This window comes from Acanthopagrus latus, chromosome 20 (assembly GCF_904848185.1).
Source record: "Acanthopagrus latus isolate v.2019 chromosome 20, fAcaLat1.1, whole genome shotgun sequence".
Classification (NCBI taxonomy): Eukaryota; Metazoa; Chordata; class Actinopteri; order Spariformes; family Sparidae; genus Acanthopagrus; species Acanthopagrus latus.
The window spans coordinates 7,561,657-7,588,948 of record NC_051058.1 but is presented as its reverse complement, the minus strand read 5'-3'; the positions used below and the strand labels follow the sequence as shown (position 1 = coordinate 7,588,948).

The window sequence follows — 27,292 nt, the reverse complement described above, 5'->3', positions numbered from 1 at the left end:
ACTGGGTAAGTAACCAATAAAAATGTTTAGCTGCACTTTAGTCGCAGACTTTTGTGTGCCGCGTGACCAAAATAGTCACACCGAGGATGACTATGACTCCTTTTCCACCAATACAGAGGGGTTTCACAGAGGGTTGAGCACTTTGTTTTGAAAGCGTTCAGAGAATTTAAAAAATCAATATGTTTGGATCCCAAAAAGTAAGACAGCAGGTTTTCCTTGACCCGAAGTTCAAAGTGGGTGCGTTGTATCCTACAAGTTGCTTTTGCAACGCTCTCTGTTGATGACACATCCTTAATTCTAATGCTTTCACTGGCAGATATGTGGGTTGGTTTGCTAGACAGAACCAAGGTTCCTTGAATCTTAAAGGGAAACGCATTAACAACCAAAGTAAATTTGATGGATAAGGGCGCTGAGTGGGAAAAAAACATATAATTAATAGTGTTCAATAAAATTCTGCTTCAAGTGAGTTAGACTCAGGTGTTATCTATTGATGACTGCTTGAGTTCATCTGAAAGCCATGTCAGGGAAAATGTGAATAGGAGTCAGACAAAAGAAGTTATCTGAATTTTTCAGTTTGCATTAGAGGAAACTGTTTTCACTAATTTCTGACTCAATTCAGACAGCAGCAACTTCATACTAAAACCCTCAGTATCCTTTCCACCCTTTAAGCACTTCAACTGTATCAGCTACAGCCAAAGTCTGCCAGCAGTCAGCTGCCGGCTGATGATAATCTCCATCCTGATGCGAAGATTTGGCAGATTTGGGCCGGGCTGTGAGGTGGTACAGTGACTCATCTCCGTAGTTACGCTTGGAGGTGCACATGAAGGTTTCAAAGCCCCTAACTAGGCTGTTACCAGGATTTCCAAAAATAACAACCATGAGGAGTTAATCTACCCTGCACTTTGCATTCCACCATTAACACACGCACACACGAACAGACCACAACTCTATTCTCATAACTAATGTAGGGTGTCGATGTAGCCCCAGACACAAGTAGGTCTCCTCCAGCCCCGAGCTAAAAGCCAGTTTGGGGGAGGAGGAAGCGGAGAAAGAGGAGGAGGAGAGGTGTGATGACGATGATGAGCGCAACAGAGAGCCGAGGAGAAAAGAGGAAGTCTATTATCTCCATGGCTCCATTCTCCACATCAGCAGGCCAGGAATAAATATGACCTTTAGTCCGACCACGCGTTCACGGCGGGTGCCACAGACGAGCCATTAGGGACTTCAGTAGAGCCAGACGCCCTTCTGTCCTCACAGGGGGACACGGACAAATTACAGCACAAGTGTGTGTATATGTGTGAAAATACATATGTGCGCGACATCATATGTGCAGGAGCAAACCTTTGCCGGGGAAAAAGTGTGTGTCAGTGCGTGTGTGCATGTGTGCCTCCACCGGAACCTACACGTTCTTGCTCAATTGTTCCAATAATAGATGCATTAGCAGAGAGCTAGGCCATGTAATCGAGGTGCCTTGTGAATTATAGACTCTATACTCTCCAATCAATGGACTGCTTGGCCTCGCACACTGTCAGACCTGAATGAAAATCACTGAGGGATCTCTCTCTGACACCATTTTTTTCCCTCTCAGTTCCTCCTGTGCATGTCAAAAACCCAGCAGTTTTTGTATTCTGTGCGTGTTTTGGTTTGCGCTTCACAAAGCCTTAATCACAAAAAGGGCAAACACTGTCATTAGATGTTTTGCTACTCTTTATCACTAAACATACAGACACTGTAATGATATATTTCAAATTTTCCTATTCATAGAACATCTTATTACTCTGTTATTTTGTATTATTTGCATATCAGCCAAATATCAAGTTTAATCAACATGCTGAAGCACTCAAGTATTGTGCTTAGAGAAATTTGAGGCACTCACAAAAGACAGATTTTTTAGAAAGAATGACATCAAACTAGCAAAGACCAAGATATGCTGATTTTTAGTTGCCATTATGGCTACTACAATCCCCACAATGTAATTCGGCTGCATCTTTCAGTAAACCCCTCGTTCCTCCTAATCATCCACTCAGCCCTCCACCCTCAGTTTTCTCTTAAATTGAGTCCTAAGCTTAAACAGATCACGATAACCTCTTTAACCTACCTCGGCCTCGCTATTCCTTTTCCACTGGTCAGAAATCCCACTTAAACCCAATAAGATCGAGCTTTGCAATGGGAATGTGTAAACTCTGCATTTACACCCGTGTCAATTGACTCTACACTAGAAACGGGTTATCACCACGGCTCAGCTCGGCTTTCATCTAAACGTAAGACACTGGTGAACAAGCTGACCTCCACCACTTTAAGTGATGACGCATTATCAACATCCAGTGGTGGCGCGTAAATAAGGAAGGAATTTGGGATGCATATATCCAAGGACGTTTTATTACTGGACACAGTGTTGGAGGTGGAGCCCCAATCATTCCTAGGAAAGCTGCTCAGTGGTGTTTCGAAGCCAGCTTCCCCACAAAGAAAATACCTGGATTGTGGAACAAGTCCACTTAACTTCCGGTTTAGCATCCGGGTAGTTGAAACTACATCAAAACCGATGTTTTCACTGGCATAGTACTACTCTTCCTGACAAGTTCACTGAACTTTCTGAAAAAAAAAAGTGTCATTTGAAAGCAACATTGATCAACAGCTCTTACGTAAACTAAGACAGAAACACATTCACCCTATAACAAGACACTGGATGATCAAAATGATTTTAAGGTTTAAAAAGAAGGTTACATAATGTTGCTTGAACTTTGCCTTTGTGAAAAATGAAGTGGTGCAGATTATTAAGAGATAAGCTCAGTTGCAGATAAGGCCAGTGAAAATTGCTTCAAGGCTAAATCTACAATGAGATATTGTAATCAAATCAGTGTATCATCACTGTGTGATGTGAGGTTTCTAAGAATTCTTCTTTGAGTCGCTTTCCCTCACCCCGACTTTTATTCTTCCTCAGTGGTTTTCTACGTTTCTAAGGAACAACTTTGCACAACCTTCGATAGCTGCGTCTGTACATGTTGATTTGGGTTACGTGAGTGGGCGTGTGGAGCAAAAGCAGCAGTCAGCGAGTGATAGCGAGAGCAAGGGAGAGCAAGATTTCTCCAGTCGAGAAAAAAGTCACGGTCTTTCACTCAGAATGCAAAATTTGTTTTGGCTGCGTTGCATTCTGGTCTATTGAGCTGAGTCCACAGTAGGCGTAGAATTTGGTATCTCTGCCTCCTTCGCGATGGATTCTTCCCTATGAGGATGTTGGGTGTCTGGAGAGAGAAGCTGTTTGCTCTTTGATTCTGAGGGACTGGTGCCAAAAAACCTGATGTTGCAGTGTTCAGGGTGGATTTGACTTTTAAGACCCTCTCCTTGACTGAAGATCTGCTGCTTTACATCTGTCTCAGGAGCTCTCTACCTAGAAGACTATTTCCTCCACATCAGCGACATCAGAGAGATAACCAGCTCTCCTTGTGACCCCGTGGCCTCCTTTTATTGACGGCTAATAGGTTGGACGACGGCTCAGTCACTGCACTTACTGGCAGCTCCACTCACCTTTCCTCCCCTGGTTTTCTGTCTCTTTCTCTCTCTCTCTCCCTCACACACATACACACAGATAAACTCCAAGGAATCAAACAGCATCAGTGTGAGCAGTCTGATTAGCTCCATGGAACCGAGCAGAACACCAACTTGTGAGTGGGTCGCACACACGAGCACAAGTGCTCATCAAGTGCTTTTGGAATCAGAATTTCTTTTTTATCCACATCTGAAATCACACAGCTGATGTAAATAGCAGGCATTCACACAACCTGACTTTGTGTCACACGCACTTTTTCCCCACAAGAAGAATCCTTTGAGGGGACCAGACGGGTGTGTAGACATACAGTAACGTTTGCATACACTGGACCAACAGTGCCACCTGGTGGACAGAACTGAACAATCGCTTGGCACAGGACCTCACTCATTGCAATTAGATCACTTAAACTGCTGAGAAAAACGATAAGGTTTGAAAATACAAATGAGCCAGTTTGATTTGATTTTCTTCAGACGACAGCTGTGGCAAAACTACAAGGCTGAGACATGTCAGGACATCCAAAGGATTCATTACCATCACTAACTTGGCGTCAGTATTCTCCGAGATTGGACTTCATTCTGACAAACTCTCAAGAGGAACTGGGGACAAAACAACTGGGATTTTTGATGTCATGTTGAATGTAAACCAACTTGTTTAATTGATGTTTGATTCATTTATCCTCATCACTACAATGACATTAAGACATTCTACCTACTGCAGCTTGTGCTCTATTAGACCCTAAATGTGTTTATCATTACGATTCAAAATATATACTGAAGTTGGCATGCTAACCAGCAAGCCATGACTTGTCCCGGTCTAAAGCTCCTTGTTAGGGGGGTAGTTACAGACACTTTCCCGGTTCTCTGAACTCCCAGTCCAGACTGTTAGCTACACGGCTAACTGAGCTAACTAACTAACGAGAGCTACAGTTACAGCAGCAGCCGTTAGATGTTACTCCAACATATGCTGCCATCTATTTGTTGTGTATTGAAAGGTGGTTAATTCTCACATTTTGCACCGTTATCCTTTATGCTGACAAGTCTATCCATATATGATGCTACAAAAGGCTTGTATCCAACTCTTTTTTACTTGTTTTGCTTACATTTCGAATTTGCAGTGGCTCGATTTTATCTAAAGGTTCTACATATGAGATTTTGAACATTTATACAAATACAAGTTTTTGCTTGATAAAAATATATGTGGAGTAATGTTATCTGGACCACACAAAGTCTCACTTCCCATATGTGTTTTGTGATCCAAGCGTCTCTGTTTTTTGCTTTGGCGTCCAGGTTGGCCGAGATATGTGCTACAAGCTGCTTAAGGGCTCCAACGTGACTTTGAGCTGTTTTTTTCTTCTCCTCGGAGTAGAGTAGAGTAGGCATGATAGTTTATTAGATTTTACTCATATTATCATGAATATTGCAATCACCAGATAATGCTGAATGTTGTTTATAGCACTTTTAAAATTGACTAATTTTACTACAACTAATTGTTGTTTTCTAGGTGGTAGTTTTTGCAGCACAAGACTCTGCTGACTCTCCAGTTCCACTTGAGGTTTCATGAGGAGCTTGGCTGTAATATCACACTGCATATCGAAGAAGTAACGGGCAGTAATAAATCCTCTATATCATAATAGTACAATTCCAGGCATGTCTTTCTTTGGAAATTAAATCATCCATGTGAACTGAGATCCGCCTTGGTAGGTTAGCATGTTCAAACCTTGATTTATGCAGTGAGTCTTCATAATTGCTCTGGGTCAGCTTTGCTCCTTTGCAAAGATATTGCTCAGCTGAGCTCAGCTTATGGTGATTATGACGTGGCAGAATCCACAGAACCAGTCTGAGAACAATGAGGAAGAAACAGAGAGCGATAAACAGTAAGAGGCAGACAGGTAGAGGAAGGTGAGACACTCACCCACTGTCATGGACTCTGGCAGACCAGATGTTGGCAGCACACTGGAGAGTGGAGCAGACTGCGTCAGTGGACTGGACTCCATACTGAAGCACATGAAGAGAGGAATCGGTGTTCTCAGTTCATTTTTTATAACGAAACCTGAAGCACAAAGGCACACTGGACTTTCCCTCTTAGTTCTCTGACTAAAACTGCTGCAGATGTTTGCCCAACATTGCAAATCATTCACACAACACATCATTCCTGCATCAAACGGTAGCTTACTTGAATGTTAGCAGCGATGTGCTGCTCTCACAGTTTCCCACCGGGCCTGTTGACTCACACTGAGCAGGAAACGCAGCCGAGTCCTCCACAGAGCTCACTGAGGCAAAATGGAAGTGAAAGTGAAGGTGCAGACCAACAGAGAAAGTACAGAGATTTCATCTGATTTGCAACTGATCCCTACACTGAAGCCAACAGCAGCTGTTTGTCAGCAGTAAAACCAGTCAAGCAAACATAACAGACACATGACAGGGCAAGAAAACTTCCTTACATCAGTTAGAGCACTGAACTAAGTAGGAAATGTGAACTGGAACCAGTGTAAGCTTGAGGCAATGAAGAATTATTGTTCCGGTACAAGGAAGTGTTTTTAATATGCTTCTATCTTCCTTGTAGGTGCAGGATTCCGGATCAAGTCCAAAGTTCGGTGTTTTTGGGACTACCGTACCTGGCTGGGCGTCTGTAGGGTTCAAAGGAATGAGGATGTCGGAGCTGCTGCGGTCAGTCATCACCTGTAGAGGGCTCCACGTGGACACACTGGACAGGCTGCCCACCACCACCCTAAAACAAGACAATTTTAACCTCAGAGTGTTTCAGTCCCTAATCTGTCCCACAAGTCAGTTGTGGACATTTCAGAATAAACCCTTTACACTGGGGCCTGGTTTTGCACAGCCACACTGTGTCTGCACTGTAGAAAGATCTGGCTGTAACCACGGTTATTCTGTATAGGGGGGAAAAAAAACACTCCGGCCCACACCAAAGCAAGACACCTGCTCCTCCCATAATGCTTTGGGGGATATAAACAAGAGGTATAAGAAGTATACTTTTACATTTTAGGGCAAGTTATTTTTTCAAATGTCTTTTTCTCTGATTTCTAAAGCTGGGGAAGGTTACTTGCTGTGGGCACTGCAGATAATGATATCCTTGGAAAGTGTAACTCACGCTGAATTTAAAATAGGGCTAACATCATAATGTGATTGTCAGAGCCAGTACAAATGCACTACACTACAGGCATCTGTGACCAGTTCTAGTCTTGACCTGTCTTATGACTAAATGTTAGGACCAGGGTAAGATATCAAACATATTCCATGACATTTTTTCATTTCATGCAACATTTTGTCTTTTTTGGGGATATTTCTATCCATCTATGAAAGAATGCACCTTGTGCTTATATCAGAAAAAAAACGAAAATTAACTTCAACTTTTAAGTTTTTATAATGTTGGTCAATTTTCTGTTTCTGCTGCTTTTTTTCTGGTCAGATAACAGTTTTAAGAGGAAACTGAGTTTCTGATCCAACTAATTACCTGCAGCAGGCTTTTATTCGATAACTCATTAACAAAACAGAGTGAAACAAAAATATGAGCACTTTTCAATTAAAACTGTAATGTTTTATGTACCGAGTGAACAACCTCCAAGGGTACTGTGCTCCAAGCTGACATTCATTTCAGCCTGAATAATTAAAAACGTGAAATATTTCTCTAATTTTGTTTTACAACCCGACACTGGAATGAAGTGATCTGACTCACTGATCAGAGCTGATCCTCTCCTCCTCCTGGGTTTGTGCTTTGGGTTTGTACATCTCCTCCTCTTCCTCCTCCTCCTCCTCATTGTCTATACTCTTACTGTCTGGCAGAGGAGGTGTAGCAAGGGGTGGAGTGCGTGAGGGATGGGGGGACCCCACCCAGCTGACTATGCCTGGCTCAGCCAGGCCATTCTGGGTCAGAGACTCAGAGAAGACTGGCTCCAAAGGATCTATTCCCTCCTCCACACTGTTCTGAGCGGGAGCAGTGTGGCTCTTCCTCATCACGCCCATCTTCTGGGAGTCATCCTCTCCCTCCTCCTCATCCTCCGCCCCTCCATCCAGATCGTCATCAAAGGAAATGATGTTGGTGATTTTCTTTTTCCTCCGGCGCTCTTTTCTCAGCCCTGAGTCTGGGTGGGATAAGATGTGAAAAAAGAGGACAAAACCTCAGTCTCAAACATGAATAAAGTAAAACGTCAATGAATTCAGTTCATTTCACCTGTCTAGACTTACTACCTCCATTTATTCATACAGCAAAGTTTAGTCCTGGTGACATAAGCATCTTAAGTTCATTTCAATTAGGCCTTGTAAAATGCATTTCCAATTCAACTCTCCGTCCCTCTCCAGAGCCTGGCTGTGCATTAGCAAGTTTTATGCCAGTGAATAATGTGAATGGGCCTTCCACCTCGAGGAGCTGGCACACCAGTTTAGAATTTCATTTACATTCATTCCAGTGAAAAGTTTTAACACCACACGGTTAAAATTTAAAAGCTTGTTCATCCCTCTGAGTGGAACATATGGGACGAAAACGGTGTGAGTTTTCCCCGATGGGATGGACCGGGGCAGACAGCTTTAAATGAGGTCAAACAAGGAGGCCGACATTCTGGAAATTCATGTCGTGGGGGATTTCATCGCCCGCAGAAGCACTCTGCTGCAGATGTCTCGTGTTACGTTCACTAGATTTGTTCTACCGGTGAATACATTATGCACGCTCAAAGTGAACTACATGTTGTCATGGACAGTGATGTGTAACTGTATTCATGGGGTGGACAAAAAAACATCAAGAAGTTAAAAAACAGTAAAGATTTCCTGATGAAGATACCATGTCTGTAAAGTTTGCTTCGAATAAATACTTGAATTATGTCACTGCGAAGGAATGAAAGCTAAAACCAACAACCACTTCTTTATTTCTTGGTTGGCTATTGCACTGTAAGGTGAATCATGTTCCTATCAAGTGTTGTTGTTTCCTACCGGCAGAGGTGCTGCGTGGCACAACAGGTAGCGGGTCTGAGGCTCCGTCCAATCTGGGGGTGAAGCCGGGCACCACAGCTGTGGCGGTGCTGATCTCCCGCAGCAGGCTGCTGACACCCTGAGTCGACTCTTTCCACAGGCTCCCGATGCCCTGCGTCGACTCCTTGAGGAGGTTGGACACTGAGGGGCCCCCGCCTCGAGTCACCCCGCCGTTCAGGTCACTGTTGTCGATGTTGATGGCAAACAGGATGGAGTTCAGACCTGAAAAGAGAGAAGTAAGATGAAATGTATTACACAACGGTCTAGTTAAATCATATGAAGCTTTTGAACTTCTGCAAAGCGCTCTGTAAGCTTTTCTGAGCAAACACAGCAAAAGTGGGCAGCCTCATATGAACTCGGACTATCTGCCTGTGTATGAAAGGAGAGGGAAAGCTCTGGCATAAGATCAGTGCTGTACATTCTTAATATTTTAGAGTTTGTGCTCATCTGAGTTGCGCTCATCAATAGTTGAACAGCAGGAGCGCAGCCATTAAGAAAAAACAAGTAAAGTGCAAAATCAGTTAAATAACTACTTATAAAGCAGCCTCAATTGTGTGAAGATTTTTTTAATTTTACTAAGTTTTAAAATGATGACATTGATTAATGGATCATGCTCATTACAAAACAAAAGACAAACTTTTTTGAAAGATGAAAACTTTGCTGTTCTGAGATCTTTAGCACTATTTGGGCGAAAAATATAGCCTTGTCTGAGGGTGGTACAAGAAGAAAGACTGTGAATCAAAATGATGTTCCCCCAGCATGTTCACAGATGCAGATTAATGGACACAGCTGTATTTGAGCAGTCTTAAAGCTACATTATGTAACATTTTTAGCTTGAAATAACAGCTTAACAATCATGTTGATGCTACAGAGTCTTGTAATAGGTTGAATGGTGTCTGTCTCAGCCACTCCGCCCCCCCATTACTTGTTCCTGCACTATGTAACTTTTGAGAGGGTAGGATCACAGCGTTACAGATGCACATCTTTACTTCCATTTACAAGTTTTCAACACTTAACACTGCTACGACATAGTGAGTTTTGTTTGTAGTTGGCGCCAACATTACGTCTGACATTTGTCACAGACCTGGGATTTGCACTTACAACGGCGGTGTAACCAAATCACACAAAATGCAAGTGCCTTTAGCTGTGGTACTGGGAACCACAGCATAGTGACACGCTCAATGATGATAAACAACCAACTGCAACATGTTGTCATGGTGATTTAACACATTTTCACATGCAAATATCGTCATGGTATCATGCTATGTTTATGCTAACGTTACATTATATGTGTAAGTAGCATATTAACATGTGTACGCTTGATAACGTGCTGCCTAGCTGTGCCATGTTAGCGGGCTTGAGTGGCATTTCAAACCAAAACAATCTTGAACTTGCCATTAGCACTATTATGGCTAAACATTCAACAAATAATGTTCCCACTACATTTTGACTTCTCACAGCAGGAAAGCACAGGTGGTATTAAAAACCTTAATGATGGCTGCATTCCATTTAGATGAGCCAGTATGAGCACTCCTGTATTGTGCATGCTCACTCAGTGACATGACATTTAATAGAACGGAGCCATCGTTAACGTTATTGGTCCCACCTGTGCTTTTCCTGCTTTGACAAGTCAAAATGTCTGTTGTGAAAAGGTCCCAGAGCCGTAAAATGTAAAAAGAAAAAAGTACAAACCGACCTGCAGCCATGGTGGGGAGCATACTTGCTCTCTCCTCATCGAGAATAAAAGCCCAGTCTTCATAATAAGTTCTAGAAAACAGAGAGGAGGAGAACCATCACATTAATGCAGGCAATAGAGAAGTTAAAGTCCTTCATGACTGAGGTCAAACTAGCTGTACAGAGCATAAATGTACACTTGAATAGATTCTGGAGTGTCAGAATAACTTACAAAAAGAACATGCAAGACTACGCCGATATGCAAAAATGTAAAAACATAGTTCACTGAACTATAGTGAAAGTGGTACATTAACTACACACACACACACACACACACACACACATCCTGCACTAACCCCAGGCGTGGGCGGTCAGCCAGCAGTGTGTGCAGGTAGCGCTCCAGCGAGTGCTCATTTAGGGCGCAGCGCAGCCAGGCACGACCCCGGCCCAGCTCTGAGGAGATCTGATGGAGGGAGTAGAAGCGCTGGAGCTCGTGGCGGTTCAGATGCTCCTTCACGTAGAACCAGAAAGTCAACTCTGGTGCAGCGGATAAAAAAGAAAGAGGAGGAGGAGAGGCAGTGAGTCGACGGTTGACCGGTTGGAGGGGAAACATTGCGACAAGGTAAAAAGGGTGTGCAAGATGAAAAGTGGGAAAAAGACAGAGGCAGGAGACACAGAGAAGGTGCATGGAGCAACAGAAGAGAGGTATGGAGGGAGGCAGAGGAAGAGAGACATAGAACGAGAGAATCGTATTAGTGAAAAAACAACATATTGAGTTACACAAGAGGATCAAAAGGTCAGTGAAGCAGCAGCAAAAACACTTCTGGGAGTCCTGAGAGTCAGCACATCTCCAGTCTCTCATTAACTAATATCCACAGCTCCATCCGCACCTCCCACCTATCACCTCTCCATATTTTGCACTCACTTCTGAACTCATATAATCATATTATTTTCAACAACACAAGGGAAAAAGATTTTTTAAAAAAACCCTTATGTAACTTAGTTTCAATGTTAAGTTTTCTGAGGTTTGGTAATTAATAGGAATCTGTGTTATGCTAGTCTTTTTTTCCCCCGCATATGATTAGCATATAACCTCAGAACAATGCGTTAAAAATTAGGACTGCTATTTCTGGCTTTGTCAGAGGGCTTGGCTTCATTAGGGAGCTCCAAATCCATGAGTTCAGCCACAATCCCCTCTTCTAATTGACTGTGAAATGCAGGAAAACGTCAGATATGCTAATGGTTATGATGTGGTGGCCATTACAGAAGTCGTGCATTTTTTTTTCTCCTCCGTCTGGAATTAATAGCCACAAGGTTCTTAAATATGACACAGTGGAAACAATTTAGTCTAATGGGAAACTAATGCCTCTCAACCAGCAGAATGGTCTTCCTAAGCTCTGATGGCTGCAAATAAAACCGAATCTTGAAGCTTTTCATACTTTTCATCGCCTCATGACATACCAGAGATAGAACAGTAGTTCCCAATCAGGGGTACTTGTACATCACAGGGTAACACTGCAGTTTCCTTGCCCAGATTCAATTATTTAAAAAATATGTCCACATATTTAGTCATTCATAACCCCCGAAAACCATCAGTTGCAACTAACAAGCAGAAAAGCAAAGACAAACAGCCACACCATTTTTAGAGTGGCTTACCATAACAGATAACTGGTATAAATAAATAAATACATACATACATACATACATACATACATACATACATACATACATACATACATACATACATAAATAAAGGCTAAAGCAAAATAGTTCCCTAAAAAGTAAAGAATTACCTGTTAAGACATTGTTAAATAAGTGTACTAACCTGCAACATTAGCCAATGGAAAAATCAATTAAAAAGTTAATACTAATGCTAACAGTTGAAACAGTTAGCTTGGAAAACAGTAAAAACATTTAGCTAAAAGTAAAGGTTGAAATAGTCGGTTATAAGTAATGGATAAAAATCATGAGCTGACCATAATTGTAGTAGCTGGCTCAATTATATTGTCTTTCTGCATTTTCAGACACCTGATTATTTTACATAGCAGTTATATTACAGTGAATAAAATACTCAAACCCACATTGTTTTGTAAGGCTGCATCAATACATCCTAAATATCCTATCTAATTTCCCTGTAGTTCAGCGTGCCATTGGCTGTTTGGGATGTTTGTGATCTCGCCTGGAATTTAAAACAAACTTCTGTGGGTTCTAACGACGTTTGAGCACACAACCTGCATTCATAATGACGGCACATCTGAGCAGCACTTTTGAGGAGTGTAAAGCCACAGCAGGTGTTCTGCCCACCACAGGCTGAGACACAGACACAGAGGTTTGGAGACAGACAGGTGAGCGCAGCAGGGAGAGTGAAACAGGGAAGCGTAGACCGTCCTGTGCACGCCGTCTTGAACTGTCTGTAGTCCAACCATCTGGTGTCAAAGCAAGGTGTGTGTGTGCGCGTGTGTGTGTGTGAGAACATGTGTGTGTGTGAACATGTGTGTGTGCCTGTGACTGGCCTGCAGATCCCAGCTTCCCAACTAACACGCTCGCATCCTCCAGCCCTCCATGAATTCCAAGATAACAAGCCAAGCCACAGGGTAGCAAGGTTAGCATTCTCAGGTCTCCTCTTTCCGGGGTGAAGGCTGGAGGCTGAAGTTCGGTCACTGCTTTGATTTTCAACTTTGGACTCGAGCTTAATGGACCGTAAAGTTAAGTGTCGTACCTGCTTCGGCCCTGGTGCTGAACCCTGCGGCCTGCTTGAGGGCGGCGGCGGTGAGGGCCAGGCCTCGACTCTTCCTCAGGCCGTGCTGCAGCACCGCTTCAAACTGGGCACACAGACAGATCACCCTGCAGAGGCAAGGAAAAGTTACCGAGAGGCGAGACGGCGGTCGATGTGAACAGTGCAGGTACGGCGCTTTGAAGGAGTGTGCCCTTGAAATTATGGGTGCACTTTAAACTCAGCGAGAGGAACCCCAGCGTGCAGTTCCAAACAAAATAAGGCACTTATCATTGATGTTCATAAAACTGTAGCTACAACCTCGAAATGAGGTCTGAGCAGCACAGGACATGAAATTTCAATCGAATACTTTCTCTTTGAGTCCGGATGAAACGGAATTTCTCAACCATTCCCCAGATTTCCTATTTTGAAGGTCATTAACATCATCAAACAACACTTTCTTATATATGATGGAAAATATTTTAAAGGTCTCCGACATGTCTAACATTCATTTTTAAATCTTTTTTTGCGGAAAAGAAAAACGACCCCCGAGCTGGGCATACTGCCAGATCGCTGCACAGAGGAGGCAGCAAGGTAGCATACGCGTGACCTGGAACTGCACATGTAAACCAAACAGCTCCTCAGGTGCTAAATAAACACAGATAAGACTGAACAATGTCTCGGTAACAGGCTGCTTCGCTTACCTGCTGTCTGAGTCTGTGGCAATCTCCTTTCTTCCTCCAAAGCGGATTTGGCACTGGGAAGATATGAAGGGAATGATAATAGCTGCCTGTGAAATGCCTTAAAACTTACTCCAGCACACAAAGAGCACATTTCTAAGATTTCAGGGGATCTAAATCGCTGAAGCAGCCACAGAGTAGACTGTCTTTATGGGATGAACAGCACTGACCATACAGTGAACCATACAGGACATTTTGATCATACCAGACACCCAACAGCCCAGCGTTTGGCCAGAAGCTGAAAAGTTTAGCGTTTTACGACCAGCTAAAATGAACTGGGGATAATGGACTTGAGACCGGGGCTGGGTCATTGATGTCACTGACAGAAGGGCAGCAAATCTGTTTATTCTGCTCATAAGGATTCTCACCTGAATGATACCCCATGATGGCTACTCTCCAAATCATGAGGCACTTCTATAAGGAGACTCCGTTCCTTGAAACCAGAAACCTGATACTGTACATGCAGTTCCCACTTTTCTCTACTGCCTCCAAACATCAAGCCCCATCTGCACATGTTGTATTTCCAATGGCAGAAACAAAAAGAAACTCACACGAGTCTCAAACACCGCTCAGATGTTACTCTTTAGTTTTCCACCCAGTATATCTGCTTTTTGAATAGATGATCAAATCATGAAATTGTAAACAGTGCTCAGTTTTACTTCCTCCAGTGAGTTTTTGGTACACAATGAATAAAGGAACTAAAGGGCATTCAGAAACCATACTGACCAGGGGGTAAATACATTTCCCGTTTTGGTGAAATGTAGGATTTAGTCTCTTTCTTTTGTAAACAGTGATAATCTTTAAGAGTGGAAATTCATGGATACAGATTATAAATAAAATGAATACATATTTCTTCATATTGAGGTTTGAGCAAACAGCCAAATGTCATTTTATGGCCCTCTACTTTGAACATACAGATACATGGACATAACAGGAAACGTACCTGTTTGACAGCATCCAGCAGCCTCTCCAGCAGGTGCTGTCTCTTGGTATCACTCTGCTGAGTGCCTGAAGAGACGAACACAGACAAACAGAGGGCAATTACCCAGATTCGGTTCGGCGATGGATTAAGAAAATGAGCCTTGTAATACAGACTCATTTTCCCAGTCATTGCTCGCGCCAGTATTAATTATGCATGTCCAAGAGGCGAGGATGGAAATTAACCACTGAAGAAAGCCATTACAGTCAGCGTGCAAATAGTTGCAGTTTGTTAATGTATTTTTTTTTTTTTCGATTAGTACAGCATGAAACCCCCTCACCTGTATTATTTAAACCCCAGCAAATAAACAAACCAACTGAATAATACAAAGATAAAGGAAGGTCTATATTAGGAGTTCAGCGTGTCTGCTACAGTAAAACAGCAAGTTTATCATGAGATAACTACACTTTCTGTATTGATGTTAAAGTCACCCTGGCCTGTTTATGATCACTAGTGGCCCTATGGAATGATGTTGTGTGAGTTTGTACCATGTGTGCACATTAGGACTCCATGGAGAAACTTATCACATATTGTGCTAAATAGGTTTATACTTTCATTTTGGGTGTCTGAACTAGAAATCGTTGATATGATTTGATGTTTAAAAAAATACACATTACACTGTCCACTGCTGCAGCACCTCTATTCACCCTCTGTCCGAGTGCTCCATATTACTGCCTGTCTCTTTAAGGCCTCTTTCCTGAAAAGCCTACTGTAGGGATTGGTCAGCTCTCAGAGGCCTGAGAAGACACCGTCTTTCTGCAACAGGTCAGCCATCTTTTGGGGTTTTTTTGTATACTTGTGACATCACAACCTTATGGAGGACCGGACCACTCATTTAAAGGCACAGTTTCTAAAAACAGGCCACCTCTCCATCGATCTATGACACTGATACTAGCGCAGTATCAAAATGGGGCCCTTTAACATTAATTTGTTGTTATATGATTTTCAGCTATTTTAGTCATTGTTTGAAATAATCTTCTTCTTTTTAGGATGATAATGTAACATCTATACAGTGACAACAGATAGACGAAGAGCTTATTAGATAATGAATGTACATTTACAGGACATTCATGGCACGCTTATAGCAATATATGTAGTTGTAAACCTGAAGCAATTAATAGAGTAATGGAACAAACGATGGAAAGATAATTAAAGGGGTACTATATAGTTCAAATTCAAACTCATAATTCCAATATTAATGAGGTAATAATACAAACCCAGAAATATTCATCTTTTTTATAACTGAATATACAAGCTGTTCTAAGAGGAAAATAAGAAAACTGTTTGAAACTAGAAAGGTGGCAGGGTCCGCCACATATAAACAAAGTAAAACAGTATGACAATGTGTTGTCCTTTAAGGTCATTTTGTTTATTCAGTCATGAAAATGAACAAAGACTGTTTATTTAGTTTGTTTAGGCATTTAAAAAAAAAATCAGTCAGTGAAGATCTTTCTCCTCGGACTAAAACTGATTTCTCAAAACTACACAGTGCACCTTTAATCTGCAACAGTTTGTACATTTCACATCTCAATCCTGACTATTTTTTATAACACATTTAAACTGCATATCTTAGGAATTTGGACCATGGGTTGGACAAAAAAAGACATCTGATAGCGTCCCTTTAGACTCTGAGGAGTCAGTGGAGGGCTTTTGTTTACTATCTTATCACATTTAATTGATTAACGAATGATTACAAAAGAAAACATACCCTGCAGATTCATTAGCCAGGGCACCAATAACAATTCTTCTTCTTGAGCATAAAGGTGAAAGTATAAGCAATCGCAGTTACACAATCTCAGGTTTTATAATATAGTAGAATATTAACCTGAATCCAATTCTGCCACAGTCTTCTCCAGGCTGCTGGAAGACCTAATGGACCAGCTCTGGCTCGAATGCTTTGCTTAAAGGGCAACAGCTGCCCAGGGACAGGAGCTGGAGCTGGAGCTGTCACTTTCCTCCAGCCACGTGTTTACGTGGGATTCAGGGATGCAGCCACACTTCTACACCCCGAGGCTCCCTCACCTGTAAGCTTGCCCCTTCAAAACAGAAACTACCAGGTGTTCTCCAGGTCACTGTCACAGCCTGGACAGATTCACATGGAGTGCTCATACATGTTTAGAGCCCCATAAAAAAATGCCTGTCAATAATCTTGAACTGCATTTACTTTCTCTGAAGTAAAAGCTGGACATACATGTATTGATTGGACACGGTTTGAGAGAGCAGAGAGGCCATTAGCTGGATGTTGACAGCGGGGAAGTGGCTGCAGACGGTGCAGTGACTATGTCAGCAGAAATCCCTGACTCCCGGTCTGAGCACACAGGTTAGTAACAAGTGACTGAACCGCCTCTTGTCGTGCATGAGTTCACATCTGCTGCGCTAACAGGTGAGTGGCCGAACAGAGAGCACGAAAAGCACGCACACCACTCACCGTTCATTCTGACAGCCAGGCTCCGTTAGCAGTGACATCCAAGCTGAAACAGTTCGCCAGCGCTGCGGTTCATCTCTCACTCTGTGGCGCGTTCAGGAGCGGAGGCTAGCTGTGCAGCGGGCCCATGCTGCCTCCGTGGCCGAGCTGGACCCACCCAACCGCGGCGTGAGGACTGATGCGCACACGGTAAACAGAGAGGCCTGCCGGGGAGCCGCTGGGGCTGTGGGTCTATCAGTCTGACATGGAAGTCCCGTTGAAAAAAAAAAAAAAAAAAAAAAAAAAAAAAGCCTAACGAGCAGGTAAACTGTGAGAAACACAGGCCGGAGTGTGTTACCAGAGCTGTGTGCTCGGCCGTCTGAGGTGTAATGGAGCTTTCAGGAGAGAAATGAGGTGTTTTCAGTTTAGAGCCCGTGGCTCTGCCAGACAGGGAAGCAGAGTACCGACTGAGCGGTGTCAAGGTCACATGACCAAACACACAGCTGTCATATGACCCGCGAGGCATGGTGGGGGTTGTAGTCTTTGTTAAAAGAAGCAACAAAAGTCCATCATTTTCATGTAGACAGGTGGTTGAGGTAAAAGCCATTTAACCCTGACGTGTCTGTGTGTGTCCTTGACTGAGAACACTACAACATGAATACATCTCAGTCTTAGCCTCCTTATTCAAAACATGAAACATCCCATCACCTACCAGATGGATTAAGATGTAGATCTTTCTTTACTTTCCCTGCTCCAATTTGGGTTGTGTAAATGTATTAACAGCTATTGCATATGTTGCATTTGATGAGGTAAAAGCATTCATGTTTCCCCTCCAGTGGTGATCCCTTAACTTTTCATCTAGCGCCACCCTCAGGTCAAAAACTCAATCCGTCAATCACACTGCTCAGATTGGAGTCAGAGACATGGGTGCGTATATGTGTGTGAATGGATATGCTATAAAAGTGAAATTAAATGTGTTGCATTATTTTGAGGATCAAATATATTCACAAAGCACAAATTAAGAGTTCAGGTGTAACAATCTAAGGAAACACTAAAATGTCCCAACGTCCCCAACTAGTTCTGAGAAGTGTATTTTGCTTGATGACAAGATACTTGTCAAAATCAGTTACATGTCCCTCATCCTCAGCTGTCAGTTGTGTTTTCTGCTGATTAGCAAATGTCAGCATAGATGTAATGATTATGATGCCTTTAATTCTGATCCATTTGGCATGCTGCAGACTAACCTTTCACACATCCAGGCATTTGTCAATTCCCAATTGTATGTATAAGATCAATGACAACATAGAACCTTAATTTGATTAATTATAAAAAGTTTGGATTTGTTAACTCCAACCTGAATTGCTTTATTTGCAGCCACTGGTAAGTCCCTGTATTTCCATGCTGGTGCCATGCCTGCTGTCGGCCAGAGGAGGGTGCAGACCACCACATTTGAGATCTGACATCACATTAAAGATTTTGTGCAGACCCAACAATGTTTTGCATAATACCACATGCAGAGTTGTGGAGTCACGTGACTAAAGTTTATTCAGACCCAAGTCTTGAATTTGATTACTTTGAATGAATCCCACATGACTTCACTTTAGACTTGACACTTTCGGCCTGGAATGACTCCATATCTTTACCGAATTATGTTATATTCAACTCTTTATTGTCCTTGAAACATTGTCCACAAGGTAAATGTCACTCAGTCCCAGTCGCAATTCACATAAAAATCATAATCCTGACAAGGAAACACAGTCTAAAAACAGACACAAGAATGGTAGAAATATAAACAATACATACAAATATACATACACACACCTATCATACTGCATGAATAAAAAGATTCAAGATTCAAGATTCAAGAAGACTTTATTTATCCCGAGGGAAATTGTCTTGCAACAGTAGTAAAACAAAGTGAAAAAGGAATACAAAAGTAATAAATAATGGTAAAGTAATAAATAAACTAGTTACTAAGTACACAGAATGCAATCCAAAGGATAGACAGAATAAGTACAATGATATTTGAATATGAATCAGCAATTTCAGCAATTTTACTGTGAAGAAACAATAACATGGTTCATAAAACAATCTCTAATTCATTTTAAAGGTTAAAAGCATCAGTTGCAACTCATCCAGATCATGTTAACTTCACAGTATAAGTGTAAGTAAGTGTAAGTTGTTTATAAAGCATTTCATTGCTTGTTAACAATAAAGTAAATCTGTTAAATAAACTAAATGAGCTATGAATTTCTTGTTTTTAATTATATATGTGTTTATTTTAATATAAAAAAAATAAATATATATGTATGTATTAAGATATCAAAGACGGAGAAAAAAAATACAGACGACATGACCTCAGTGGCCTCAGTGGTAGCTACAGCCCTGCTTATGTATGGTCCTTAAAGTAAACCTGAAGCAGACAAATGAGGTCATTTTAGGTTCAGCAACAGACGAACGGTCTCTGTCAACCACAACAGAAAGCAGCTACATGGAAATTCAGGGGCGACACAGTGAAAACACCCAGTCGGCTGACAGTCAGCTGTAGCCATTTATATAGAGTGTTAGTCATATTTCAGTGTGATATTTCAAGTGTGAGCTGGATCTTATGACGCGATATTAACAAATGAATCAAGATGAATTAATTATAGCTAGATCACAGGTCACAGCAGAACACTGTCAGCAGCAGACTCTTTCAACCACTGTGTAAGAAGGAGCTCTTACCTCAGATCATTCATATTTAACTTCATGCGTATTTGCGTGACTCTTTTTCCTGTACTTGTTGCCTCATGAGCTGTTGTAACAAGTACATTTCCCCGTTGTGTGATGAACAAAATCTATCTAATCTAATCTAATCTGATCTAATCTCAGTCTGCAGAAATCTGCACTCTGATCAGTCTGGTCATATCTAATCTAAGGTTTTAGTGTCTGTGTAAATTCATACAGCACACATGTATGTGTTTATTGGAAGGGTTACCTACAGAAGACACTGCCCTCCCACAGATGGAAAAAGCGATTGTCTGTGATTCAGATAACCAGTGGCGAGCACAGACTTTTTGAAGGGCAGGGGCGAAAAGAAGGGCACTTTAGCGCGGCGGCAGGGGAAGGGGGACTTTATGAAACGTGAGTGAAGACCCAGACTCTGTTTTACAGTGTTCAGTACATTTATTGCATTAATGGATTTGGTATTATGGGTGTGAAACAGCCTTTAAAGCAGCATACATGTGAATGCAGTTTCAGAAAATATATCAAAACGTTAAATTACTTCATATAAGATTGAAAAACTTCAATAATCACAACTTTTTACAACCATTTTTGTGGCTAGGCAAATATTTCCTGTAGAGCTGGTGTTTTATTTAACAATAATAATAAAACTGTAGGAGTGTTTTTCTTCCAACACTTAAAGGCAACCTCAATAAAGGCGCTTTTCTCATGAGCACAGATTGTAACAAAAGGACTGTTCACGTATCTCCTTTTATGTGAATCAGTAGGGAGTTCAATTTGAGATTTCTAACAGGATGTACTTATCAAAATAAAATACAAAGATCCTTAAAATCACCGGTATGTTAAGGGAACTTTTTCTATGTGAGACAGAAAACACAAATTACATTATAAAGTTAGAATTAAACGTGAAATAAATAAGTAAAAATGGTGCATCCTATCCTTCTGGCTTCTGATTTGGGTTGTTTCCACTGTGTCCTTTCACAACAGGCAGCTATAAATATTCTGTTCGTACACCATCCACAATTAGACTTCACCTCCCATTATGACTAAACTCTCATCATCACATTATTTCATCCTCCAATCTGCTAAATCTGTGAATCAACCAATGACTGATAACAAAGCATTAATGGGAGTAATCTAAATAAACATCATGTGCAATGGTGAGCAAAGTTTACTTCTTATCAGCAGAATAAGAGAGCATGTGGGTCTTATCTATAGCTCAATATTGTGTAATCATTACCGGTGTGTGTTAGAAGAGCACACACAAAAATTCCTTCGGACAGAATAAACTGGCGAGCAAAAGAAAAACAAAATGTCAAGATCCAAGTTCAGAATCTCTTGGTGTCATTTGCAGTCTGTGATGGGTTGGTTCATATTGACAGTGTGTCTCGCGTTATTTCTTTAGATGAGGACTGGATGGAGGTGTCGTAGATGGTGGAGAGTCCCATCTCCCTACCAACGTTGACAGGGTTGCTGTTGTTCCGGCCGCTCCTCCTCAAAGAGTCCCGGATCCTGCTGGAGAGGCGGCTGGACACACGCCTCACCACCCGGCTCAGTCTGCGGTTCTTCAGCTTCATCATGCCCACGTCGTCCTCCAGCTCCTCGGGCGGCACGTCGATGTTCCCGGAGTACCAGAACACCCACCAGATCAGGCTGAGGAAGATGATGATGGCCCCCGCGTAGATGAACAGGTCGTGGATGATCAGCCCCCCAAACACCCCCACCATCATGATGAGGACGCCGAGTATGTCGTGGGCCACTGCGAACCAGAATGAGCACTTGCAGCGGCCCACCCCTCCGTAGCTTTTCTCCATGACCGGCTCCACCACGACAGATGTTGACATGGTGGCAGTGGAGATAATCCAATTCAGAAAATGTAGGTCCCAAAGTTAATCCAGATGTGAAAAAAGGGCGGCAGGTGCTGGCGACCGCAGGACAGTGAAGTGTGATCCTCCGACAGAAACACATGAAAGAACCCAGAGTGACATTGGTCAAAGTACACAAGTTGTTATCAGCTACAGTCACAGCAGCGTTGTGACTGTAGCTGATGTGTCAAAGGAGACAGTTGCATCACCACTGAGAGAAAGTAGTTTCAAAGTTCAGCAGTCATCTCCATCCTTTTCCTCAAGCCCCCTGGGTGTACCGTTTCCTCCTCTGCTTCTCCTTCAGGATGGGGACCCACACCAGCCCCATCACAACAAACAGCAGCCCTATGGTCAGGCAGGCTGAGGCCACCGAGCGAGACGCCTCGGTCACCTCCAGCGACTGGAGCAGGAAGAGGAGTCCGCCTGCAGCACACATGAGAGATCCCATCACCATCACGATGATTGGTTTGTGGAGGTAGGCCCAGCCTGGGGCCACTGCAGCGCCGGCGTCAGGGCCCGGACACAAGCTTTGACTCCCGGAGTCATCTGGAAATGGAGTTTCTCCAACTGTCTGCATGGTTGCCAAACCTCTGAAAAACCTTTAATGCATAAACAATGAAACAAAACCCACTGAACATCCACAGCTCCCAAAGTTTCCTCTCTATTCCCGTCGGCTCAGCCGGCCCCTGCTGAAGTCACTGCAGCCATCTCCCAGCAGTCGTGTGAAGCAGTTATATCATCTGTATGATCAATATGAGAATGTCTGCGTGATGCATTGCTTGTCCTCCTGGCCAGAAAACCATGAACGCACTGTAATTCCAGATGGCCCACCACACCCACACAGCAGAGGAAGGGCTTGGATGAATAGGCAGACCCTGCCCACCTGCTGACAACAATATCATCACCACTGATTGGCTGGATCATCTTGCTCCTCCAAAACAAATATACTGTCTCTTGAAATGTAATATCTCAGTATCTCGGACAAGCTTCGGTGTACAGTGCATGTCTGACACGGTCATTACCGAGGACATACAGGAGTTGCAGGGAACTCATAAAGAGTGTGTTTGTGCCCCTACAGCATTACTGCTCGTGAGCAGCAGCTGTACAAGCCAGAGCGTACAGTCACTGACAATAGGCATGTCATCTGATACAGCTGGCGGCTATACGTGCACGGCTCTGATGGCTGAACTCAACACAAGCAAACACTGTGAAGGCTAAAGCACTTCAGATGTCAAAGCACACAAACACTGTCTGAAAACATACAGCATGCTAACTCAAACCACGTTCAGCAGATCAGAAAACTGTTTTGACAGACCTAAATTAATAAATAGATGGATGTAAATCAAATGTAACTCAAGAACGCCAAAGATGTCATGATTGTTCGTCTATTTCTGTTCAGTCATACTGATACTTTAAAGGGGCACTATGTCGTTTTGGAGACAAATTTTAATATCCGTAATATTCATTAGGTGATAATACAAACTCAGAATTATACATGTTTTCTATAGGTGAGTAAACAAGCTGTTCTCAGAGGAAAATAAAGTCCCCACAACACTCTTCGAAGCTAGAAAGGTGCCAGGGTCCGCCACCTATAAAGTAAAACAGTATGAGCTTGTGTTGTCCTTGGTTGTGTGTTTATTCAGACATGAAAACAAAGAGTTTATCTTGTTTAGGCATGAACTATCAGTCAGTGAAGATCTTTCTCTGATTAAATTGGCTTCCCCAAAACTACAGAGTGCCCCTTTAACTTTGCTTGACTACTTAAATGTTTTTATGTCCTGCTGCTTTATACTTCCACTCCATTACATTTCAGAGGGAAATATAACGAATTGGATAACTCTGGAGGTTCAATATGAAAGAACTGGCCACATGCTGAGTAAATATTCCAAACAAACAGGAGGCCGTGTATCACCAGACTAGGTGAGAGTGGAGGTACAAAGTGGCTAGACGCTAACTGGTTAGCTTGCTAACTTTGGTTATCTTTGACATGTGGTCAAAACTGTTTTTGTAGTAATCCTAGTTTATTTTCAAATGTTTTACACTAAAATTATTACATATCTCTTATCTAAATTACCCTGCGGATTCAGATTTTCAATGCAAAATATAAAATGTTGGATTATTCCAGGGCTGTGTCGGTGTGACGTCTCACAGACACCTGTGCTTTTTAATGCTAATAGAAATGTTTGCTGTGAGGAAGGCCTATTGTTACAGAGCATTTAAAGAACAAAGACAAAACCAAATATTGTTTCAAATAACAAAGTTTATAATCTGTTATATTCAAGCAAAAAAAAGACAAAACAAACTGAATATAATGACGATCAGCCATCTCGCTCCTGTGTAAAATGTCCATGTTGAGGGGGGGTAATGTGCAAAGACGCTCTGCGGAGAATCATTTCACTTTAGGCACTTTTCTTTTTACTTTGGAGTCACTCTTGCCGGTCTTCTTGTTCAGTTTGCTTGGTGATTTTTTCCCCTTCTTTGCTGCAGCGGGTTTAGGTGCTTTCTTCAGTTGCTTCTTTTTGGATGGCTTCTACAGCAAAGAAAGACGATAAAAGGTCCACGGTTCATTTAAGACACAGCATGACTTGACTCCCTCAAAAATGTCAATATTTTAATTAATTTGACTGTTTAAATCTAGAGTAGTGAGTAGGACTGACCTCCAGTTTAGGCTTCTTGCTTGGTGTTGTTATAGGAACAAGCTGTGGGATTTCTTCATCCTCCTCCACCTTTTTCTCCTCTCCCTCAGCAGTGCTCTCCGTTTGCTTTAAGTCCTCTGTCTTCATCTTCTTTGCCTTTCCCTGAAACCACATGAGCCGCTTATTTTACATATACAACTGACTTTGACACAAGAGAGACATTTGAGGAAGAAACTAATTTTCACCTCTTTCTTGGGAGTCTGAGCATTTTTCTCTGCCACCCCCTGCACATCGAGGTGGCTGAGGTCTGAGCTGTAGATGGGCAGAGCCACTGATGTTTGACTCTTTATGTGGATGATCTTCATCACTGGTCCTTTCTGTAAACATTAATGCACAACTGTGAAAAGGAAAAATTAGCAGCTACTTAAATGTAACGACTTCCTGCTTTGCTTCGTCAGTTAAAGGCACAAGATAACGTCTCTAAGCAGCAACACTCACCATGCGTAGTTTGGCCACCACTGTCTGGACTGCAGCCTCGATGTTTTCTGTCACCTCATCTGCAGTCATGCCGGAGTGGGCAACACGAGCCATGCTACAGTAATCATGTGAGATAAAGGCAACGCTTTAAACAGCATCCATGCAAGTGATTGTTTTTCATGCGAGTATGACAGCAGACGTTGTGTATCAAAGTTGTAGAGACAGACTCCACAGGAGGAGGAGGTCCGTCTGGACTTGCATTGAATCTTTATAGCACCACTGTTGCCCTTATCAAACACCAACAGAATCGATAGGGTTGCTGAGAGGTGCTAACCGTTTTTGCTAAAGACCCAAAAACATTCTGTTGAGGCAAAATGAAGGACAGAATGTTTTTTTCCTAAAGCTCAAAAAGGGTTAGTCTCACACAACACTGAATAAAGCAGATTTTATCAGGAGTGCAAAAAGCAGTCGAGTGAATCTCACCAGCAGCAGCCCTTGTTGTTAACCTTCAAGCTGGTGCCCTGGATGACTCTCTCGATGTCTCGGGCCAGATGTTTGCTCTGCAGGTTCACAGACAGCGGCTCTCTGTGAGGACAGAAAACGGGTAAGAATGCATCTAAACAACCACCCAACAGAGAGAAACACAAAATAAACCCAAGTTGAAGACATAAATATGCAAATTCATAGAAAAAAACTCAGATATTGGTAACAAATGTGTTAAAGTAGCAGTAATTAATATTATAAAAAGTGATTATATAGGGGCAACTTTTTATGTATTCTGTTTTGTTTTTAATTTCATATCAGCCATCAAGCATTGTAACTTTTAGAGAACAAGCTCTTGTTTGTTCTCACACATTAAGCAGTACAGCAGCTGTTGTTTCAAAGCAGTCCCACTGACACATGAATAAAACATGTAGTGACATAGAAACCTGATGACTAGTTAATCTGCAGTATTACTGCTCTTTGCCACCACAATAAAGCCCCAGTTTTTGACAATGCTTGCCGTTTTGTCTTATTAATAACATTGAAATGTTTGGCAGTGTCGTTAGAACAGAACAGAAACACTGCTGTTAGTGTATTAATGAAACACACAGAAAAAGTTGGACATCCGACTGCTGCGCTGCAAAATCAAAAAAGTGCACACCTGCACTATCAAACGCTCCACTTTGTGTTGGAAGTGAATCCCAGTCCCATTCAGCTGACAAAACATGAACCTACGAACGGTGCTTACGGAGCTCACACAGATCAACACCCAACAGACACCAAAGCAATTGACTGCTGTGGTATCGTACTTTAGACAATCAGGAATTGGAGGCATTACTGATAGAATTCAAGGAAAAGTCTTACTTTTTCCTCTCGTAGAAATGTTTTCCAAGGTGGGAGGGCAGCAGGCGGCGGACGCGGTCATCAGACAGGAACATGTCGAAGTTTCCCAGCAGACGGCGCTTGGCTTCGAATGGTTTGTACTCCGTCCTCAGGACCTTGTATGGGATGATCTGGCGTATACAGGAAGACATTATGACTATGGCTGCTGTCAATAGAAGGAGGACGGTAAATCTCTAGTGGTTTGGAAGATTTCTGACTTCAAGGGCACTGTGGACACTTAACCAACTTTCTTGCCATGAATGTGTGCACTACATCGACAGTACATTTATCCATGAGCAAAGTGTTTGTTGTCAGGATTCTGACTGGTAAATACCTCAGTGATGTTTTTGACTCCCCTCTCCTCCAGCAGCTTCTTATAAAACCTCTGGGTCTGCTCCGAGGTCATTTTGGGCTCATCTCTGGTGAACAGGCAAACCTCGTCTGTGTCAGACCGCTGGCCATGGGGCAGGGGACTGAGGACGGAATCAACATCATTAGAAATGTGCTCAGGTGAGACATAACCGCTGCAGAGGAACTACAGGTCAAGCATGAAAGCAGCTTTCTGTTCCTGTGTGGAGCACTCACATGCGGATGGTCTGTGCCACTTTGGGGATCTTCCAGAGGGTGAAGAGCAAGCTGATCTGCTGAGTGTCGTCCAGGAACAGAGAGTCACTGGTCGACTTGGTTTTCAGGAAGGCTTGCAAGGCTTGGACGGCCTTCTTCACCTGTCAGACATGAGCTCAAAAGCTATAAAAGACGATACAAACCGACAAGGTCCAGTTTTCTAACACCTGTTGTAGAGATTCAGAATTGCTACAGTGCCACAGTGAATTAGCTCCGTTGCTAAAAAGGCTAGCTAATGTTAGTTCTCCTACACCTGCTGTCGATTCAAAACAACATCATTTGTTATAGTCGACTACAACTAGAAGTCACCGACATGCCGTTTATATAAACTTTGAGTGTATTACAGTAAAATGTCGTTTTTACCTGTGCCCGGTCTAACGCGACTCCTTTTCCCTCAGCCATGCTGTCTGCTTCACGTGCGGCTCTTAGCTACGCATGCGCAAATGGTACACTCTGCGTCACAGACAAACCAACAAAACTTTATTTGTACGACCTCCCTGAACACTCACAGGAGAAAGGTTGCCTTCAGACCACCAACAGGACAGAGATGAGAGTTTTTAGTATG

General features: G+C 42.5%; 3 protein-coding genes and 1 non-coding gene across 4 annotated transcripts in view; all 4 read right to left on the bottom strand.

The window, feature by feature from the left end:
- The window catches only part of snx29 (sorting nexin 29), a 140,419-nt gene extending 122,930 nt beyond the window's left edge, over positions 1–17,489 (bottom strand). The window contains exons 1-11 of the mRNA XM_037081641.1: positions 17,061–17,489; positions 14,597–14,661; positions 13,618–13,670; positions 12,920–13,044; positions 10,557–10,737; positions 10,223–10,293; positions 8,488–8,748; positions 7,241–7,646; positions 6,162–6,274; positions 5,720–5,816; positions 5,459–5,541 (exon numbers count right to left, since the gene is read on the bottom strand). Coding sequence (XP_036937536.1) covers positions 5,459–5,541; positions 5,720–5,816; positions 6,162–6,274; positions 7,241–7,646; positions 8,488–8,748; positions 10,223–10,293; positions 10,557–10,737; positions 12,920–13,044; positions 13,618–13,670; positions 14,597–14,661; positions 17,061–17,067 — 1,462 coding nt within the window. The 5' untranslated portion in view covers positions 17,068–17,489. The remainder of the gene's footprint in view (positions 1–5,458; positions 5,542–5,719; positions 5,817–6,161; positions 6,275–7,240; positions 7,647–8,487; positions 8,749–10,222; positions 10,294–10,556; positions 10,738–12,919; positions 13,045–13,617; positions 13,671–14,596; positions 14,662–17,060) is intronic.
- Positions 17,490–19,393: 1,904 nt separating this feature from the next.
- LOC119010245 (transmembrane protein 238-like) lies at positions 19,394–22,721 on the bottom strand. The gene has a single exon (XM_037082220.1). The coding sequence runs from the start codon at positions 21,602–21,604 to the stop codon at positions 21,131–21,133; it is 474 nt and encodes a 157-aa protein (XP_036938115.1). The 5' UTR covers positions 21,605–22,721; the 3' UTR covers positions 19,394–21,130.
- A 1,144-nt stretch (positions 22,722–23,865) lies between these two features.
- On the bottom strand, positions 23,866–27,246 carry rsl1d1 (ribosomal L1 domain containing 1). The gene is made up of 9 exons (XM_037082219.1): positions 27,091–27,246; positions 26,689–26,828; positions 26,438–26,576; positions 26,086–26,234; positions 25,222–25,323; positions 24,760–24,853; positions 24,507–24,638; positions 24,283–24,423; positions 23,866–24,155 (listed from the first exon to the last, which is right to left on the bottom strand). The coding sequence occupies exons 1-9, from the start codon at positions 27,127–27,129 to the stop codon at positions 24,015–24,017; spliced, it is 1,077 nt and encodes a 358-aa protein (XP_036938114.1). The 5' UTR covers positions 27,130–27,246; the 3' UTR covers positions 23,866–24,014.
- Positions 24,939–25,068, bottom strand: LOC119010466. Its single transcript, XR_005071976.1, has one exon. It is a non-coding gene; the product is annotated as a small nucleolar RNA SNORA55 (small nucleolar RNA).
- Positions 27,247–27,292: the final 46 nt, after the last annotated feature.

Excerpts from the sequence above, each read along its gene's own strand:
- LOC119010245 (XM_037082220.1), bottom strand. The coding sequence starts at position 21,604 with ATGTCAACATCTGTCGTGGTGGAGCCGGTCATGGAGAAAAGCTACGGA.
- rsl1d1 (XM_037082219.1), bottom strand. The coding sequence starts at position 27,129 with ATGGCTGAGGGAAAAGGAGTCGCGTTAGACCGGGCACAG. Across the intron at positions 26,829-27,090 it reads TCGCGTTAGACCGGGCACAG|GTGAAGAAGGCCGTCCAAGC; the intron begins GTAAAAACGACA and ends CATGTCTGACAG. Across the intron at positions 24,639-24,759 it reads TGGTGGCCAAACTACGCATG|AAAGGACCAGTGATGAAGAT; the intron begins GTGAGTGTTGCT and ends TAATGTTTACAG.